This window comes from Solanum dulcamara, chromosome 7 (assembly GCF_947179165.1).
Source record: "Solanum dulcamara chromosome 7, daSolDulc1.2, whole genome shotgun sequence".
In the NCBI taxonomy this organism is placed as follows: Eukaryota; Viridiplantae; Streptophyta; class Magnoliopsida; order Solanales; family Solanaceae; genus Solanum; species Solanum dulcamara.
Window position 1 is genome coordinate 13877129 of NC_077243.1, and position 19364 is coordinate 13896492.

The 19364-nt window shown below is 36.1% G+C and overlaps 1 protein-coding gene across 4 annotated transcripts; it reads right to left on the reverse strand.

Annotated features, from left to right (window-relative positions):
• Positions 1-4694: 4694 nt before the first annotated feature.
• On the reverse strand, positions 4695-18343 carry LOC129894019 (uncharacterized). Of its 4 annotated transcripts, none has more exons than XM_055969509.1 (13): positions 18064-18343; positions 17869-17954; positions 16047-16989; positions 15857-15924; positions 15185-15267; positions 11014-11113; positions 10676-10761; positions 8978-9060; positions 8396-8523; positions 8199-8300; positions 6578-6868; positions 6375-6497; positions 4695-5321 (listed from the first exon to the last, which is right to left on the reverse strand). In XM_055969509.1, the coding sequence occupies exons 1-13, from the start codon at positions 18068-18070 to the stop codon at positions 4938-4940; spliced, it is 2484 nt and encodes an 827-aa protein (XP_055825484.1). In that variant the 5' UTR covers positions 18071-18343; the 3' UTR covers positions 4695-4937. The 4 variants fall into 4 exon arrangements, with proteins under 4 accessions (XP_055825484.1, XP_055825483.1, XP_055825485.1 ...); XM_055969508.1 differs by having other exon boundaries at positions 16047-17235; XM_055969510.1 differs by having other exon boundaries at positions 16047-17273.
• Positions 18344-19364: the final 1021 nt, after the last annotated feature.

The window sequence follows — 19364 nt, forward strand, 5'->3', positions numbered from 1 at the left end:
GTCTCCAAAGACAGAATACAGTTTGGTTAGAAAACAATAATAATGTAATTTCCTTAAGATTGTTAATAAACTGTATTGGAAAATATTAAATAGTAACAGAAACTTCTGAAAATAATAAAAACAGAATCTGAAAATATTAATGCAGAAACAGAATCGAGCCTACTGAGTGCACAGTGTGTCCTTAAGGAAATTATTCCCCTCAAAGTACCCGAGGTTTTTGGAATCTTTCCTCCCAGGATAGAACGATTACTCACCAAAGTAGAGGTACTGCAAATCTTTGATGACAGCGAACCACTTGAAGGATGTATATCACACGATTTTAGGAAGTGCAGAAAGAAGAAGAAGAAGATGGTATGTTCAGAATTTCGTATGGAACATTCTGAAGATTTTACAGATATATATAGACTGTTGATACCTTTTCAGAAAAGGCACCTGTTGGGAAAAAGTTTGCCTGTTGAGAAGGTTTGCAACTTTTCGGACAAGGTTGCAACCATTCAAAAATCCGTTGGAAAAAACGGAGGGAAATTTTAAATTAATCCGGGAAGAAACGGGTCGCGGGTCGCGGGTCAGGATTTTTTTTTTTCCACTTAATTAATTAATTAAATAAATAATATTAATTAATTAAAAATTTAAAGAAAATTTGGTCCAAAAAGATTATTAATCAAATCAATTGATCCGAAGCCGAGCCGAGCGAGCGACGACGACGACGACGGCGCGAGGGGAGACCCTCTTCTTGACCCTTTAGCAACATGAAGGAGTGCTTCTATTTTTAAATAGGAGACTTTTCATTTCCACCACCTATGTGGGACCAAAGCTTATTTAATAAAATAAGAGAGAACATATCATTTCCTCTCCACTTCTTTTTCCCTTAATTTCCCATTCAACCTATCAATTAAACCAACATTAATTAGATTGAATAGAACACCACTAATTAACATTAACATCAATCAGAGCTACCTTGCTTAACTCCTAGATCTGAAGTAGTAAAGGAAGGAGTATCGTCAACATGCTTGAACTCTTGAAGTTCCTTGAAATTCAACCATGGTTTGACCCAGACCTTAGCCTCGTAGAGTTTCTTTTTTCCAGCATCTAAGACCTCAAGAGTGAGGTGGTGCAGTTTACCAGCAACAGTTTGTTCTTGCGCCTTCACTACTCTGGCCAATTCAATCATTGCATTCTGGGAAAACAAAAAAGCAGTTGAAATATAGATTACTCTCGTGCTTTAAAAAAATACTTATGATAAGCCTTTTATCAACATAATAGATGCAAACAAAATTATAGTAAAGTCTACTATCAAAAGGTGTTGAAAGAAAAACAGGAAACCGAGGAAACAGAGGAGAAAAGCTTTTGTCCATTTTCGCACATGCATTCAACAAAACAGGTAAATGGAAGGAGAACATCGGTATTGATGGTTCTTGATGCAGAGGACAAATAAGATGGTTTTCTGTTATTTTCTCCGATATATTAATTTAACTTAACAAATAAACAAGTACCAAGTCCGAAGTTTTAGCTTAATTAATGTTTCAGAAATCTCCAAGCCCATTCAAGTTAGAGAAATCATTAAGCTGGCCAGTTGTATTCGTCCATCTTCCTGTGTATTCATTTTTTGTGTTTATTATGCAGGTGGACAGCTGCATGCATTAACTAATTCTTTGAACAGATAGACTAGACTGGATTGATTGATCAAATGTTTGCTATTCATTCATGACTGGAAGTGGTCATTTGAAGTAGCGTGTGAGTTGGAAAATGTAGGTAATAAACCATATATCCTGACTAATTGGATTTAGTACCACTCAAAATTTTAATTAAAGAGGGATCAAAGAAAATCCATCAAGAAGCCAAGGGTTCAACATCTACTATAACCTCGTATACACCTCTCTCAAAATTTTAATTAAGCGGGATCAAAACATGTAGAAGAAAACCCATCAAAAAGTCAAGGGGTTCAACATCTACTATAACCTCGTATACACCTTGTACTTTTGCGCCCGAGGGGTGGGGGGTTGGACGCCCTTTTAAAGAGAGATCCACCACGTTATTAACTCATCTCGCTATCTGCGTTGTTGCAGTATAAACAGAAACCATCCTACTACTGTTGAAACGTCTGTAAATTGTTTTTGTAATCAGAGGCTTCTTCCGGTATAATCGAAAGAATGGAAACAGCAGGATGGTGGAAACCTTAATTTCAAGTCTTCCGTCATCTATTTTAGAAAGCATGTTCCTGAAAATGCTGTTGGCAAAAAGGAAAAAGAAGGATGCTACTGAGCATTTCTTTAGTATAATCAATGCATACTTCTCCCTTTGTCATTTATCAATTTGATTACTGTATGCCCATGGACTTTAATGTTTTTAATTAAAAACATCGTCCATCTACACCGACTTGCATCCGGGGGAGATGCGATGGCATATATATCATCTAGCCTTGTGTGTCGGCTGACACAGTAGTCTAGCAGCAGGTGCAAGGCAATCCGACAAATAGTCTTGTCAAGACCTTTTCATCAGTTATGGCAACTGGAGGATAACAGCTACAGAATATGGAACGTCGATGTTAGTGGTATTGCTGCGACAGAATGGTTGCATGTGCATGAGATTGACTACGCTACACTGCTGCTTGGTACGAATAGATTTTTGTTACCGTGATCGACCAGATGATGGGTTGCCACTCCTTAAACAAGGAGCCAATACTAATAATCCAGGTAGAGTATAATTTTGGTGTATCCCTGGTAAGAAAAGAGGAGTATACAGAGGAACCACACTTTCGTGCAGCATATAGGACGCAATCGATGCAGACAAATATATGATGAAGCTGCGCGGCATTTTCAGAGGGATGCTGGCCCATACTATTTCACTAAAATTTATTATACCACCCTTTGTAGACGTAATGGACCTAACACAAAACGACGTGTATGCCATTGTTTCCAACAATGAACTAGGTGTAACCTGTGAAAACTGTATGATAGATGTCGAAAGTAGGAACCTAATTGTTCCGGAAGGTTTTCCTTTGGTTGATCTTAAACTAAGAATATTCTTGATGTCGTTTGATCACTCATCCGTGTAATGGTAACATTTCAAAAACTGTGTGGGGGTTCCTTTTTGTTTTGTAAAAGTTTCCCGTTGCGGGATCTATTAACAAGAGCAAACGGTACATAGGAGAGGAGACTCCTTGGATAGTCCACTTCCGATGATCTTTAACCATCACCAATTGATTGTGAGTCCAAGGTATGGGTCAGAGGATAGTTTACTTTTGATGATATTAAACCATCACCAATTTGATTGTGCCCAAGTGCTGATTGTCATAGGATAGTTTACTTTTGATGATATTAGTCTTGACCCCTACCATGTCATTTATAAGCTTGAAAGTAGCAGGAAGCGGAAATCTTCCAGGCCTATGGTAAAATTAGCAAATGAAAATTGAAAACACAATCTTTACGAGGAAAGGGACATCTGCAAACAGATTTTTATCCCCTAAATAGGTTAGAACCTAGTTTAAACCACAAATCTAGCTATCCCTTAAACAAAACCATCGAGGAAAAGAAAACTACAATAATTGGAACGAAAGCCAGTATACCAGAATACTAGCACTTAGATAATAGTTTTTTATGAAAACAAATAATAAAAACAACAAATCACCCTAGCCTAACATCTAAAAAAGATGAAGATCCTAATCAACACCAGTGTCACGGCAGGGGGAAGCAAAAGCATCATCGATTTCAATGCCATGCAGGCCAGACATAATACCCCGTAACTTAAAATACATCACTCGTAAATGCTGACGAATTGGTATGAAATTAGGAGAATAAAATTATAAATCGGTAATTATATCAAGGAACCCATGGGACATTTGAAGCGTCAAACCTTCAAATCTTCAGGCCAAGGGAAACCGTGACACAAAAATTCAAGTTGAAAATTTCATTACAACAGTATATTCAAATGATTTGTCCGACATGAAACGAGCATAACTTGTGTGTGTATGTATTAGACGTGAGATCATATAAAATACTCCACTAATAATATGACATGTTTCAAATTAACAACATTAATGCTTCCCCTTTTTTTATGTCATATAAATAAAAAATTTATTATAATATTTTCTAGTTTGCCAATATTATTGTTAATTTTAAATATTATTTTCTAAATCAAGAATTTTATTTTAAAATTAAAGCAACTCTTCGTATCAAATATATAATCTTATATTAGTCGTGAATAAATTTGAGAAGTGAGTAATATATATTATTGGATATAGTCTTTTCTTTTTATAATAAGGAATTATTGATTTTCCACTATAGTTTTTTTTTAAAAATAAAATAAAATAGTCTGTACCATGATTTTATGAACTTTTTAAAAAAATTCTTTCTCTGATCTTATTATTGTTTATCTTAAAACATTTATTTATCCTTCATTTAAGATGAAACTTTAAAAATCTATATGATGTTGAAGCAATATTAATCTAAATTTATTTGACTAATAGGAGGAATGCTTTGAGTGGCAGTCCATTGCTGATGACCCAATTGCTGATTTAAGTTAAATATATTCCAAGAGATTTTGTAATATTCTAGTTGCAAAAAAAGATTTTGTGATATTCTTTAAGAATGCAAACACCCGATTCTAACAAATTTGCCTTGTCGTGGTTGCACCACGAAAAAACTAAACAAAAGTATACACTAGGTGGTGAGCTAAGAATAAAAAAACTCGAAATATATTATGCAATTATTTTATCCCACGATTTTAGTATAAATGATGAATAAGTTATCCCACACAGAAAATGAGATAAAATAATCTTATAAAATATACTGAATTTCTCGTCACATCTATCCTATGTAACTTGATTAATTAAACGATCTTAGAATCAAGAAAGTAACTACCAAAAATGGGTTAATGTTGTCCCAACAACAATAACCAGTCCTGCAAAATTCTAAAGCTAGAATACAACATGCAAAGATTCACATGATGACTCCTTCAACATTGTTAAGAGCCTTCTTTGCAATCTTGAATTTATCTGCGAGAGACTTTTGGCCATCTATGACATACTTGCGGATAAAGAAGACAATCCCATCACGAAGGGATTCATACTCGGGCAAAACAGCAATTCGAGTAAAAATGTTCCAGACAAGCTTTTCAGGAAACTCCAATATGGTCTCAAATAGCATCCTAAAATGCATGATTCTTTTTGGAGTCAACTGTGAAGTATCACCGAGATCAACACTCTTCAATACAGCAAGTGAAAGGCTAAAAGAAGCAACCATCTCTGCGACAAACTTGGATAGGTGCATTGATCTGATCAGCTTCATCTGATCAAGCTCCTTGAAATGATCCCACAGGCAATACTGCAAGTAACATTGGATTAGTACGGCTATGGTTTTGAGATCAATATAATATAGTGCTTTTGCAACTAAATATACTTGATATAGTTGCACTACTTTTAGGAGGTGCAATCTCTTGGGTGCAAACATCAGCTCTCATGTGAGTACCATGTTTCAGATGATGACTCCAATAAAAAGGGATAATAAGAACCAATGGTGTAAGAAAAAGAGGAGACTGTCTGTATATAGTCTCTTCAAATACATCCTCCATTGCTAAAATGAGGATATGATATCAAATAATATGTGAGTACCATGATTCAGATGATTCTCAAAGCATGATGATTTTGGCCACTCCAATAAAAAGGTTAAACGAGGACCAATGGTGTGTGAGAGAAAAAGAGTAAAAACTGTCTGGGCATATAGTCTCTTCATTCGTCCTCCATAAATATAATTTTATGTACCAAGGAAACTCTTGACCCACCAGGTCTCAATTTAACTCACTATTTACTTGTGTCACAGGTCAGAAATTGACTTTGAACTCTTGCATCAAACGCAAGCAGGAAACAGAAATCACAAGAAATATGCATTGTTCATATAGTGTAAGAAGCACTTCATTTGTCTTCTCCTCGTCTTTTCCCGATATGTGGCAAGATGAGGGGTGTATTTGGTCTGGAGGAAAATATTTAAAATAAGTTGTTTTTTACTTATTTTGTGGTGTTTGTGAAGTAAGCAGAATAGATTGTCCCAAGAATATTTTATATATATAACTTAAGACAATCACTATGGTGTGCAGGAGACAATTAGTATGGAATTCCACTTATGGGACTTTTCTTCCCTACTCCTAGAAAGGAAGTCATTTTCGTAATTTCCTAGAGAAAATGTTTTCCATAACATCTTGACCAACCAAACATGAGAAAATTGAAAAATATTTTACAGTCGTACCAAATACACCCGAGATATAATTTTTCCATTTCTAGAAATCAGGGATTGTTAATGAACTTTTTGTCACGCAGCTCTGCCGAGTGCAGAAGACCGTGTGACACGACTTCCCAAGATACATTTGAGCAGAAGGCATACCTGCAGAGTGAACTTATTGTTTTTATCATGGCTGCATAACTTGGAAGCTAGAGCACAGTAGTATTTGTTAAAAGCTTTCTCCTGTAAACAGCATTCTACCAAAACTCTCATGATTTCCCTATCCTGCATGTATAAATATCAAAGAATTTGCACACTTGAAGCACAACAATAAATAGCAGGGAGTTCAACTAATAGATGCCAACCTGCTTGCCTTGCAAATCCAATCTTAGAAGTTTCTCAAATGCATCAATATAGTCCTCTCCACTCATTATTACGCAAAAAATTGCCCTTCTTGCATCAGTATTCATCCTTTGAGCAGCAGCAAGCTGAAGCATCTTTTGAGCCTCGGTGACCTCCAAGTCAATTGTGCTTGCAACATCTTGAACATCAGTTGTTGAATCAATATTCCCAGACATCCACCACTGGCCTCTCTTGTCAGGATCAAGCAGCTTGCTCCACTTTAAGCCTCGAATCAATATATCAACTACTCTGAGCTGCAAGTAAGATTACCCGAAGCACAAAACAAGAAGAGATTAACATGTTAAGGATGACAGAAATGATGAGACAATGTAGAGCGTGATCATGATGATCTAAGGAATTTCGAATTTCAGGAAATTTGGCAGCTAAATACCATCATTTACTGCTTTTATCTATTGAAATAACAATATTATTTCAATAAAAGTGGGAGCTTTAGTGCACCAGGCTGCCCTTTTTTATCTATTGAAATAACAAAAGCATAGTAGTGAAACTTATATGTAAAACACTTTGGCCCTCCACATTTATCTTCTGCAGGAATACCGAATCTTGCGAGAGTGTTCTACAATTGTATTACTAGATCAACGAATATATATGTATTAGTTCCTCTAGTGTGGAAGCCAGCACATCTTCACTAGATTTAAAATGTCATCTTCAACACAATGCACCAAATTTTGCATTGCAGTGCAATAAGATTGGACATAATATCGATTGAATATTCTTAATTGAATATCTTGTTAAGAATCATGAGTAAACATCAGTCCAGGAGCATTTAGATAATTTCTTCCGCAAATCCAAAATTCCACCTACGGATTTAAGTAACCTATCGGATACAGTATGTAAAACATGAGATCTTTTAAGTACTCTTCAGGGACTTGGGGGGGGGGGGGATAGGAAACGGAAAAGTAAATTAGTTGAACCATCTAGATACTGGCTCAGAAAGCAGAAAGAAAGGGGGGCTTTCTATTAACTATACCTTAGAAGAATGATTGTCCCTAATAAATGAAGGGATAAAATATATTACTTTTTTTCCTCAATAAATAAAAGACACCCATCTTTTAAAGGAATCAGGTTCTTTCTGGTATGAAGCAATAAAGGATTTGTTACCATAAATCACAAGTGATAATTTGGCAATTGGAGAGTGGAAGCAAGTTAGAGAGTCGAGAATTTGTAGGAGAAAACTAAAAAGCCCCTATGCCTAAACCCATCCGAGGGGCCAACCGTTCTCCAATATCTCATATAAGCACTGATTAGAGACGTTTACACCCATAGCAATAAGAAGAGGAGTAGAACATCCAATGCTTGCTTAATGCACACGACTTTCATAGCCATCTCAAGGTATAGTTTACGATTATTTCATTTTTTTAATCTTCGTATTCAAACTCAGTTGCAATTGAAGGAGAGTGTTGCAATGACAGGTAAAAACCATCTTTATTATTTCCTGAGGAAGACTACCATGTCTATTTCATAAGATAGATGAAAAGCTCCTTACAAAGGGCATCCAGATCAAATGATTATAATGTGCAAATAGATAATTATTTGACCAAAACAGCTGAATCCAACAAGCACCTTTTGTAGCCATTTCTTTATTCGGGTAAGCTGCAAGGTGTCCTCCTTCGTCCTTTTTTTATTGTTTTTGATATCACATATCATCTCAAGCATGAATTCCATCTGCCACAAAACCAGTATGTGAAAATACAGATTAAAGCAGTTCGGTTAGCAGAGACAGAATAAGAAGCAATCTGCCTTAGAAAGCATTATCATACCCTTTTCCCCAAACTGTTTGATTGTCCTTCCCCAGATGAGATTTTCAATTCATTCACCCTATTCTGAACGCTAACTATAAAGTTCTTCATACCAACGGGATCATCACCTCTCAATTTCATCCCACAAGCTGTTCATAAAAGCACATAGGAATAATCATTTAATATCAGACTAGTCAGAATTGGAAAAGAATCTTGGTGCAATCTGGTTATTGTACATGATGTAGATGGAATGTCAGACACAATAGAGGGATTGCACAACCTGTAATTATGCCTATTGCACTGGCTTAGTGTCACATTTGAAGCATACAAAAGTTAGCAAAACACAAGTTCCTTTTTTGAATTAGTAATTAATTGCCTGATTAGGAAAACTTTTTTTATGGTGAAAAGAAAAACCATAGGCTACAAGGGATGAAGGGGAAAAAGTTGAGGCCTTGAATTAACAGCTCCTAGCAACTCATGAATAATTTGTTGAATTTCTCTGGAATAGTGAACAAACATGGGGCAGGAGTAAAGGAGGAGAAACTACTTGGATGACAGATCATTCCAACAAAGAAAGATAAAGTCTTAAGGTAAGTTTATTACCTTGTAGCACTGTCAATATGGTAGAGACATCCACTTCTGTCAGTCTGTTGCTCAATGTCACCAGGAAATCATATATCAAGTCGCTAAGAAGCATAAGAAATATAATTGGATTAATGAGGATCAAATATATGAAATTAGCTATAGATTAGTCTTCTTGCTTCTACAGGGATTCACAACATAATTAAAATATAAAAAAGAAAAGGACAGAAGTTACCAAAATTCACTGCAGTTATGGTTACTGTTTTGAGAGCTAAGTAAAAGGGTATTCTCCTTTTTGTTACTTTCAAAGATTATTAAGGTAGCACATACAAGGCATGCAAGGAAGGGAAAGGGGAGGGGAGAAGAAAAGTTTGTCAATGTTGCCGCTTATCCGCTGGCATTTGTTCTCTTTTTTTTTTGCGAGGAAGGATAGAGGGACACGAAGAGTAAGACATTTGCTTTACGTGTAGAATGTTGTAAGTATAACAACCATATTTCTCCATGTTGCTCTTTTGAGGAAGAAATTATGGAGGACTTGTCCGGATTAGTGAATTATATGCACTAAGTAATTCTGATATTACAATTTAGGCCAGAAATTTTGAAAGCAAGCAAAATTTGGCCACTCTTTGGTAGTCACAACTTGGTGAGTCTGCTTGAAAGAAACACTACCTAATAGAGGATCAACATATCCTATACCACCCCTTATGTGATAAAGAACATTATCCTACAACATCTTGTATAGTGAAATTTAGTTTTCTTTGGATAGCCCAAGGCAATGCACTTGTTAGGGTTCAAGAATACATTGACCTACAGGGTAGATGCAGTGCAATACAAGCATGCATTTTAGGTTTTCACTTCTATTTTATTGCAGCAAGCTAGAAGATAGGACTTCTTATTCATCACATAATATTCCCTCCCTCCTTTTGTGATAACCGAGAAATCTTGAGGGCCAGTGGTGCACAGTTCAAAACTCAGTAGATAATGAGCCCACCCTTCCACCATTCTCCAACAAAGTTTTTGTCTGCAAGACTGCAACAAGGTCCAAACCCGTGACATGCACCTAACGCACACATCACACATTGCGCTCTTTGCCTCTTACCACTAGACCAAAACTCATGAGCAATATTCCTTCTTTACAAATGAACTCTCTTCTTCTATCATAAAAGCATCATACACCTTCTTGTTTAATCCCATACAATCACAGATTTTTGCAACTGCATATTATGGTAAGACCTGAATTATAGGAACCCAACGGTATGCTCCTCCAAATCCAGTATAAGGTACATCCATGAACTCCAAAAAATGATTTAATTGTGAACAATTTAACATGGGGTGCCAAATTATTTATTTGAAATATTAGGAGACTTAAATCCAAAATTAACTTTGTTTCCTGAGATTTTCCACACTTTGTGGGATTATACTGGGTATGTTGTTGTTGTTGTTCCTGAGGTTTGCTTAGGCAAGAATATCATAGAAGTCTAGATCTAGGTCTATCTGCTCCCACAAGAATGAGCTAATTTCCTACTCATTTTCTCAAATGTCCAGAAACTTTACAAGTTACAGAAAGCATATAGAAGAAAAGCACCATAGAAGATATGTAGGCATACATAATATGCCATGGTTGTCCACCATAGGAGATATGTAGACATACATACTATGCCATTGTTGTCCACCTAACAATCCAAGTCAGAGAGTAGTCAATTCAAATATAGTGCTTACCTTGAGCAAACTCCAAAAGTGTACAAGTATGAGAGCAGAAGTGTCAGGTTCCTAACAGAGAGGTTATCTTCATTCTGATACTCATCCTAAATAAAACATACAATAAGTTACTTACATTGTAAATTTATTTTATTTCGACGTTATATAGATGGGCCAAGTAATCAATGCTTTGAAACACTACTGGATATAACAGAACAGTTTTTTTTTTTGAGAAAATATCACAGCATATTACATCGACTTATAAGAAGATTAATTGCTCTCTCCATAAAATTGCTTCTCCTTTTATTCGGATGCAAGTGTTCGATCCATAAAATTACCGCTTGTAAATGTGTCAATACCTCAAAACATTTAGCCATAGATGCCAGAAGTTTTGCGCCAAAGTCCATCCCAACCAAGCATGCCATGCCAGCAACAAAAGCAGCAAAAACTGCTGCATACCTTTTATACAGGAAGTAAAATAAATGTGTGAGTGCATAAAATTATGCATTAGATAGAATTTTTTTTATAACAAGGAAAACCCATAACCGCTACCCTTTGGGTGTGCACAGGATAAAACCCCCCTCCTATGCAATAGCTCGCAAACCACACAGAAGAGGTAACCCGCACTAGGCAAACCCAGTGCAACGAGCTCGACCCAAAAGGCAAACCCCTTGTTTTCACTGGCAAGGGGTTTCGAACTTGAGACCTCCAACATGGAAGTCCCAAGCCCAAACCACTGGGCCACCCCAAAGGATGATAGAATATTGAGGTATACCAGTTATGACAGAAACATACCAACACTAAGAGAATAGTAAACACTAACAACTAGCTAGTTAGTCCTCGCCAATCTTCAAGTGTTAGAAAAGGAAATAAATGGTGGGTAACAAAACTCAAAGAGGGTGCATACTCTGATACGCCATCCACTTATGATGTTTGCTACACTACAACCAGCCATCACATAAGCAAACGAATATTACCCAGAGCATAATAATAGAGAACACTAATGCATTAGCATTGGACATCAACTATGCTAATCACTCAAAAGTGGTAGCCGAGGAAGGAAGCATCCTAGATTTTTTTTTTAAAAAAAGGATGAAAGTGTGTAGCTGGAATGTCAGATGAATTAATAATCCCAAAAAGAGAAGGATGATCAGAACGGTGGTAAAAAAGTGAAATGACGATTTATGCTGCTTCCAAGAGAAACTCTTTATCTCTAGTCAAACAGTTATGGAACAATCAATGGATGGACCTGGTCGAACTAAAAGCACAAGGAGCGAGTGGAGGTATCCTGGGTCAAGCTATGGCTGCCCCATAGGATGCTCATTTGAAACCTTTGTCCGGTCAATGCGAGAAAGAGAGAAGTAATGCGGAACAAAAAGAGATGGGATTGTAAGGAGAAATCGACAGGCTATTATTCTCTCAAGATAGTTTAGAAGAAAACAATACAGGGTTCAAATGCACCTTAACTGGAGTCTACGCCATGTAAAGGAACGTAAGGAAAACTCTATGGAAGGAGCTGGCTGATTTTATTGGTAAGGGAAATAATTTTATATTGTGGGAATCTTGCATACAATCCATATACCAAAAAAAAGAGCCTACACCATAATATGGTTCCCAACAAAAGAGGTCCAACCCTCTATACACATAGGAACCTTGAAAGTACACCAAAAGGAAACTAGAGACAAAAAACTAGTTAGAAAATTTTAAAAAGCTTGCTCCACTCCTTCAAAAGCCCTTCTATTTCTCTCTACCCAAAAATAACCCATATGATTGCTAAGGGGGCCACTCCATGCCCATGGGGCTTTCTTCCCTCTCATATGAGTCCCAACTTTGCAAAGCCTCCTTCACAGAGTCCGGCATCACCCATTGCATCCCAAGCAAATTAAGGGCCACCCTCCAAAACCTATTAGCCATTATACAATGCAATAGCAGATGATCTACATGCTCACCCTCAAAGGTGCTTACAGAAAGATTAAAAGTGGTTATTAGCAAAGCTTGTAACAGATAAACAGAATCACATTTATCAATGGGAAAGAATTAGCCAATGCTGTGCTGGTTCCTAATAAGTTTTTTGACCATTATCAAAACAGGCGGAAATCTGGGGTTTTATGTAAATTAGATATGGAGAAAATTTCCGATAGTGTTAAGTGGACCTTACTCCTCAAGCTTATGGATTCCATGGGTTTGAAGCAAAATAGATACAATTGATCAAATGTTGTATCTCCACTGTCAGAATATCTATTATTACCAATGGCTTACCTGAAGGTTACTTCCCTACACATAAGGATTTAAGACAAGGCAATCCATTCCCACCATACCTGTTCATTCTATCCGTGGAATCCTTACGCTAATGCTAAGGAAGGCTACAGAAGTTAAGTGGATAGAAGGTTTTCACATTCAAGGCAGAAATGGCAACAAAGTTGAAGTCTCTCATATCCACTGACGACACTGGAGTTTTGTACTGCAGAGTGCAGAAGGGGAGCAACTACTTAATCTGAAAGCAATTAATCTAGCCTTTGAAGCTATTTGCATGTGAATTGGCAAAGAATAACATCTTTCCTGTTAATGCAGACCCCATTATTCACAAGCTGGCTACAATATTATTTACAAAGTTGAGAGTTTCCCCACAACATATCTCGGAATGCCTTTTTGGGTGCAAAGTTAAAAGATGCTAATGTCTAGCAAGGAGCGATAGAGAAGTGTGAAAGAAAATTGGCACACTAGAAGAAGCAGTTCATCTCATCTAGTGGTAGGTTGACCCTGATTAATAGTGTATCGGATGAAATCCCCACACATATGATGTCCTATGCCCAAGAGTGGAATGGAAATTGGACAGAATAAGAAGAAATTTCCTGTGGGAGGGAAATCAGGACAAGAAGCAGATCAATTTGGAAAAATGGAGTATTATTAATAGAGACAAGAAATCTGGAGGCTTGGGTACGAAAAATTCTGCAGCTACAAAAAAGGAATCAATTACTCAAAAGGCATTGGAGGTTTAATGATAACCAGTGATGATCTACGGAAATATGTTGTGTCCTTCAGTATGGAATAATTGAGGAGTGGTGCACGAATATTGTAAAAGGAGCCTATGGTGTTTAAGTCGGAAACACATCAGGAACCTCTAGGAAGAGATTTTTGACTGTGTAAGCAGAAAATCGGCAATGGAAGAAAGTGAGAATGTCGATCGATAGGTGGATAGATGATATTCCATTAAAAGAACAGTTCCTAGACCTGTATGCAATCAATACAAACCAATACAGCACTGTGGAAGACTCTTATTCTAATGGAGGGTGGAATCTGTTCCTAAAAGAAATTTATATGATTGGGAATCAAAGACATGAATAACTTTTTCAGAAATTGGAAACTATCTCCATCAATGATCTGTAAGTTGACTAAATATGGTGGAAGTTTCAAAAGGATGGCAAGTTCACTGTCAAGCCGTGAATAAAAATCTCCTGGGAAGTACAGGAGTCACTCAAAATAGTTGGCCATTGAGGACTATCTGAAAAACAATTGCTACACCAAAAGTTGAAGCTTCACTTGGATTGTTAGACATGAAGCCTGCCTAACACATGAAAATTTGCACAAAAGAGGTTTCACCATATGCAGTAGATGCCTCCTTTGTGAAGAAGCTGTTGAATCTGTGAATCATCTACTTCACTGTGCTTTTACGAGACAGATCTGGACCATATTTCCTACCATTTTTTGGTGTTCACTGGGTCATGCCAGGATGCATAAAACTTCCCCAATACAGCTGGTACAAACAGTATACATCAAAGGATAACAGGCATTACTGGATTTGCTATCCCCCCTTGCCTTTTCTGGTTCACTTGGATGGAGAGGACAATGGTGTTTTAATAACAAGGAGGACAGTATTTAACAGGTCAAATCTAGATGTTTAAAAATTATGTACCTATGGTATAGGAAGGCTCCTGTTCTGATTTTGACACTCTATTAGATCTTTCGTGCTCCTTCAATATTTAGAAGGATGTTCTCTGATGTACTTTTTGGTGTACCTTCTTGGTAATTTATTAATAAGATTCTCTACCTTCCCATAAAAAATAAAATACGGCATTGACTCAAGGAATACTGGAAAATGTTTCAACGACTGTGGGACTTCTGCAGGTCAGAACAAGCTGAAATAATCAAAAATTATGCATAGATCAGCAGAAAAATTGCTTTGCGCCACGAAACGTCAAATAAGAATTCTCTAATTTGCAGATTAAGGTCCATCTTCAATCAAATGCTTTGAGAAACAAAATTTTGATTAGCACTATTGTCAAAGACTCAAAATTGCACCACTTAGCTTCTGTGAAACCCTTGTTAGGAAACAAGCATATTGAAGCAACATTAACGGTTAGACAGAAGATGATACAAGAAAATTAAGCTAATACCAATTTCAGATTCAAATTTACTGTTGTCTCTAGAAAATTATTCAAAACTAAGAAGAAAATTATTCAAAACTAAGTTCTCTCTAAAAAATTAGACTGAATAAGTTGTCTTCAGATAAAAGACCAGGTAAATTCTTACTGCTCATTGCCACGCGGACCTCTAGAACATGATGCCAAAACCTCTTCATTAATAATCTGAGAACCAAAAGTGCGACCAACAGTCTGCCAAGGGGTAAACGCTAATATTAGGAGTTAATCCAAGTAAGCTGATTTCTAATTCACGACAATAGAACAAGAAAACAATTATTTTTCAGGTGTAGTCTCATTGGTCAGAATATTTTTAAAAAGAAAAGGTATGGGGTGGTGATCAAGAAACTAATAAACAAATCTCAATATGACAGTGCAAGACAAGTATTCCTGAGAAGCAAGTATAACTATATAAAGATATCTGAACATAACGGCCATGAGTGATAACAGTAAAAAAGCCAGCAAGCAATGTAAATGATCTTGGCATTCTCAATGCTGAATCACATAAATGAACATTCTAAAGATCTAACTTTCAAATTGCTAAATGCACTTAGACAAGTCACTAACAATTGTAAGACCTACGGAGTCCATAACGTAGTAGGGGCAAAAAAATAAGAATCACAATCTGAAACCTCAAGGGATACACAAACAAAAGGCATTATATAAATTATTAGTTTGAAGCTTAGAAACAGATAAAAGAAACATTATTGTGAACTGTGCATGAGGTGATAGAATTTTCAGATAAGAAATCAGGCAGAATATTGGATGAGAACCAGTAGCATACCTGGTAGATCGTGGAAATTTCACTTGTGATCGATTCCACATTAGCCTCGGACATCCTATTCAGGAGACCTGAAAGAAATTGATTCTTTTAATGGTCTTCAGGTGCAAAAAACATAGATCATTTTGCAAAAAAAAAAAAAAAAAAGTTTCCAAGTCCAGCAAAATGAATGCAAGTGTCCCAAACTTCATACCTCTTAGTCGTCGACGAATTTGAGAAAACTCTTCTGACTCACTTCCCAAACATGACCTCAGGCGAGGAGCAACATATTTAGCATTTTCTTTGGCAGCAGATCCAGCTGTTAAAACTTCTCCATCTGTTGCCATAACATCAGTACAGTATAGAGTGCTCTCAGCTTTCTGCTCTTCCTCTTCCTCTTGATCTTGATCTTCTCCTTGCGCTTCTTTATTATATCTTTTCTCTTTAGATCTTTCATTTGAGGAGCTCTTATCACGCTTTCGAGGTGCTTCTCCAGCAAGTTGTGTATCTTCATCCTCAAAAGAATCCAGAAATGAAGGAATTCCCTCAAATAAATTATTCATATCATCATCATTCCCAAGTAATTTCCCTCCCTTCACCTTGAGCTTCTTCGCAAGCTTCCTTTCCAAAGCCAGATCCTCATCTGCTGATATAACCTGTCCACGCATTTCAGTTGCAAGAAGCTCTTCAAACTTTGTCTTCTTTCTTTTCATCTTTTTTGACTCTTTTTGTTTGGTCTGTAAATCTGTGCTGCCATGCTCAACATAGCTAACACATGAAGGATCAAACTTCCCATCCTCAGAAACCAGTTTACCATCTAAAACTTCATCCACTGCCTTCTTTTTCAGTTTCTTGCGCGAAGTGTCAGTATCAGTACCCTCCAGAGATTCATTCAATTGACTATTACAGTCAACTACAGAAGGAATTCCTTCAAGTAACATATCAATATCATCATCTCCTCGCAATTGCTCATTCTTCACCTTGAGTTTCTTAGCTAGTTTCCTCTCCAATCTCAGATCTACTTCCGCAGAGATAGCATCTTCCTCCTTTTCCATTTCAAGATACTCCATAAACATTGTCTTTGAATTTTTATTTGAGGCATGCTTCCTTTTCAAACTTCTTTTTTCCACCTTAGAAGATTCCAACCGTGGAGAAGCCTGCAAGTCATTCTTAACTTCAATAGCAGGCTCTATAGAGGCCATTGAGTTTTTATTTCGGGCATCTATCCTTTTCAAACTCATATTGTCGACCTTAGAAGCATCCACCCGTGGAGAAGTGTCCAAGTCTTTCTTTGAATTTAAGGAGTGCAAATGTTCATGTCTTTGGACTTGACTATCCTTCCGTGAATGCACTGTGTGTGTTGGTTTTAAATTTGGCACTGTTCTCCGGGTTTTTTGTGTATGCTACGACCAAAAACAGAAGCGTGTCGGGAATGAAAATCCTGTCAAGTTGAATTTCTGTGCTTTATCATGAATAGTAATAGCTAGACCTTATGCCAAAAGCAAAGTATCTGCTTAAATAAATATTCTTAATCTACCTCAGTAATTAGCCTTATAAAATGTTGTTGGTTGGTTGTTCATGAACATCCTCATTAATTAGAACCCCCTCCCCCAAAAGAAAAGGTGTTTATGCCTCTATCATCACTCACATCTTCCTAAATTGTTCGAAACAAAATTGGATGGAAACAAAAGCCTTTATTACATTATTCATATAATAGTAACAGTGATGACCAGCCAAGCTAGCCGCATCTTAACTAATCAACCATGCTGCCTGCTACCATCCACAACACAGGTGTTCGGTAATTTTGCTTACCAAAGCCGAAGCAGGTGAGCTCACACTGATATTACGTTTAGGATACTAAACATGATCTCTCTACATTGCTACTCCTACAACTCGAAACAGAAGCTCTTACTCTAAACTACCAGACAAAAAGTAAAACAACATGCCCAAATTTTATTCTTTTCATGCAATTTATGCTAGATTGTAAATATAGATAAGTTATAAATCAGAAAAAAAGAGAAGAGTAAAATAATTACGTGATGTTGGACCCATGAATCGAACTTCTTCTGCTTTTTAGCCGTCCGAGCTTCTTTTCTACTTTCTTTACGAGACTTTTTCTTCTCTGTATCACCAAAAAGAAGAAAAAAACGACCCATCGGAAATACATACAAACTTCACAAAGAAAGGTTGAAAATATAGATAGACATCTAACACACAAAAATAGGACTTACCCATCATCCAATTCCGCTCTTAAATAGCAAGAAAAAAGCGTAATGTGAATATATGGGGAGAAAGAGAAGTAGGAAGCTAGGGTTTTGTTCTGTGCAACAAACGCAGAGGTGCAGAAAAGCTACGTGAGAAAATAAACAGCGTCTCCTAATTGCCGGCACGGTGGAAGAAGGGAGTGATGGAAATTGAAGTGCAGCAGCAGCTCTAGAGTAGGGCAAAGCTACGGCAATACAACCCAAATCGAGCCGTCGATATAACTTTTGTGTGTATGTATTAGACGTGAGATCATATAAAATATTTCACTAATAATATGACATGTTTCAAATTAACAACATTAATGCTTTCCCTTTTTTTATGTCGTATAAATAAAAAATTTATTATAATATTTTCTAGTTTGCCAATATTATTGTTAATTTTAAATATTATTTTCTAAATCATTCAAAAATAAAGAATTTTATTTTAAAATTAAAACAACTCTTCGTATCAAATATATAATCTTATATTAGTCGTGAATAAATTTGAGAAGTGAGTAATATATATTATTGGATATAATCTTTTCTTTTTATAATAAAGAATTATTGATTTTCCATTATAATTTTTAAAAAAAGAAATTGTCCGTACCATGATTTTATGAACTTTTTAAGAAAAATTCTCTCTCTGGTCATATTATTGTTTATCTTAAAACATTTATGAATGAGGTTAATTTTATCCTTCATTTAAAATGAAACTTTAAAAATCTATATAATCTTGAAGCAACATTAATCTAAATTTATCTGACTAATAGGAGGAATGCTTTGAGTGGCAGTCTATTGCTTATGACCTAATTGCTGATTTAAGTTAAATATATTCCAAAAGATTTTGTAATATTCTAGTTTCAAAAAAAGATTTTGTGATATTCTTTAAGAATGCAAACACCCAATTCTAACAAATTTGCCTTGTCGTGGTTGCACTAAAACCTAAACAAAAGTATACACTAGGTGGTGAGCTAAGAATAAAAAACTCAAAATATATTACGTAATTATTTTATTCCACGATTTTATTATAAATGATGAATAAGTTATTCCACACGAAAAATGAGATAAAATAATCTTATAAAATATACTGAATTTCTTGTCACATCTATCCTATGTAACTTGATTAATTAAACGATTTTAGAATCAAGAAAGTATCTACCAAAAATGGATTAATGTTGTCCCAACAACAATAATCAGTCCTGCAAAATTCTAAAGCTAGAATACAACATGCAAAGATTCACATGATGACTCCTCAACATCGTTAAGAGCCTTCTTTGCAATCTTGAATT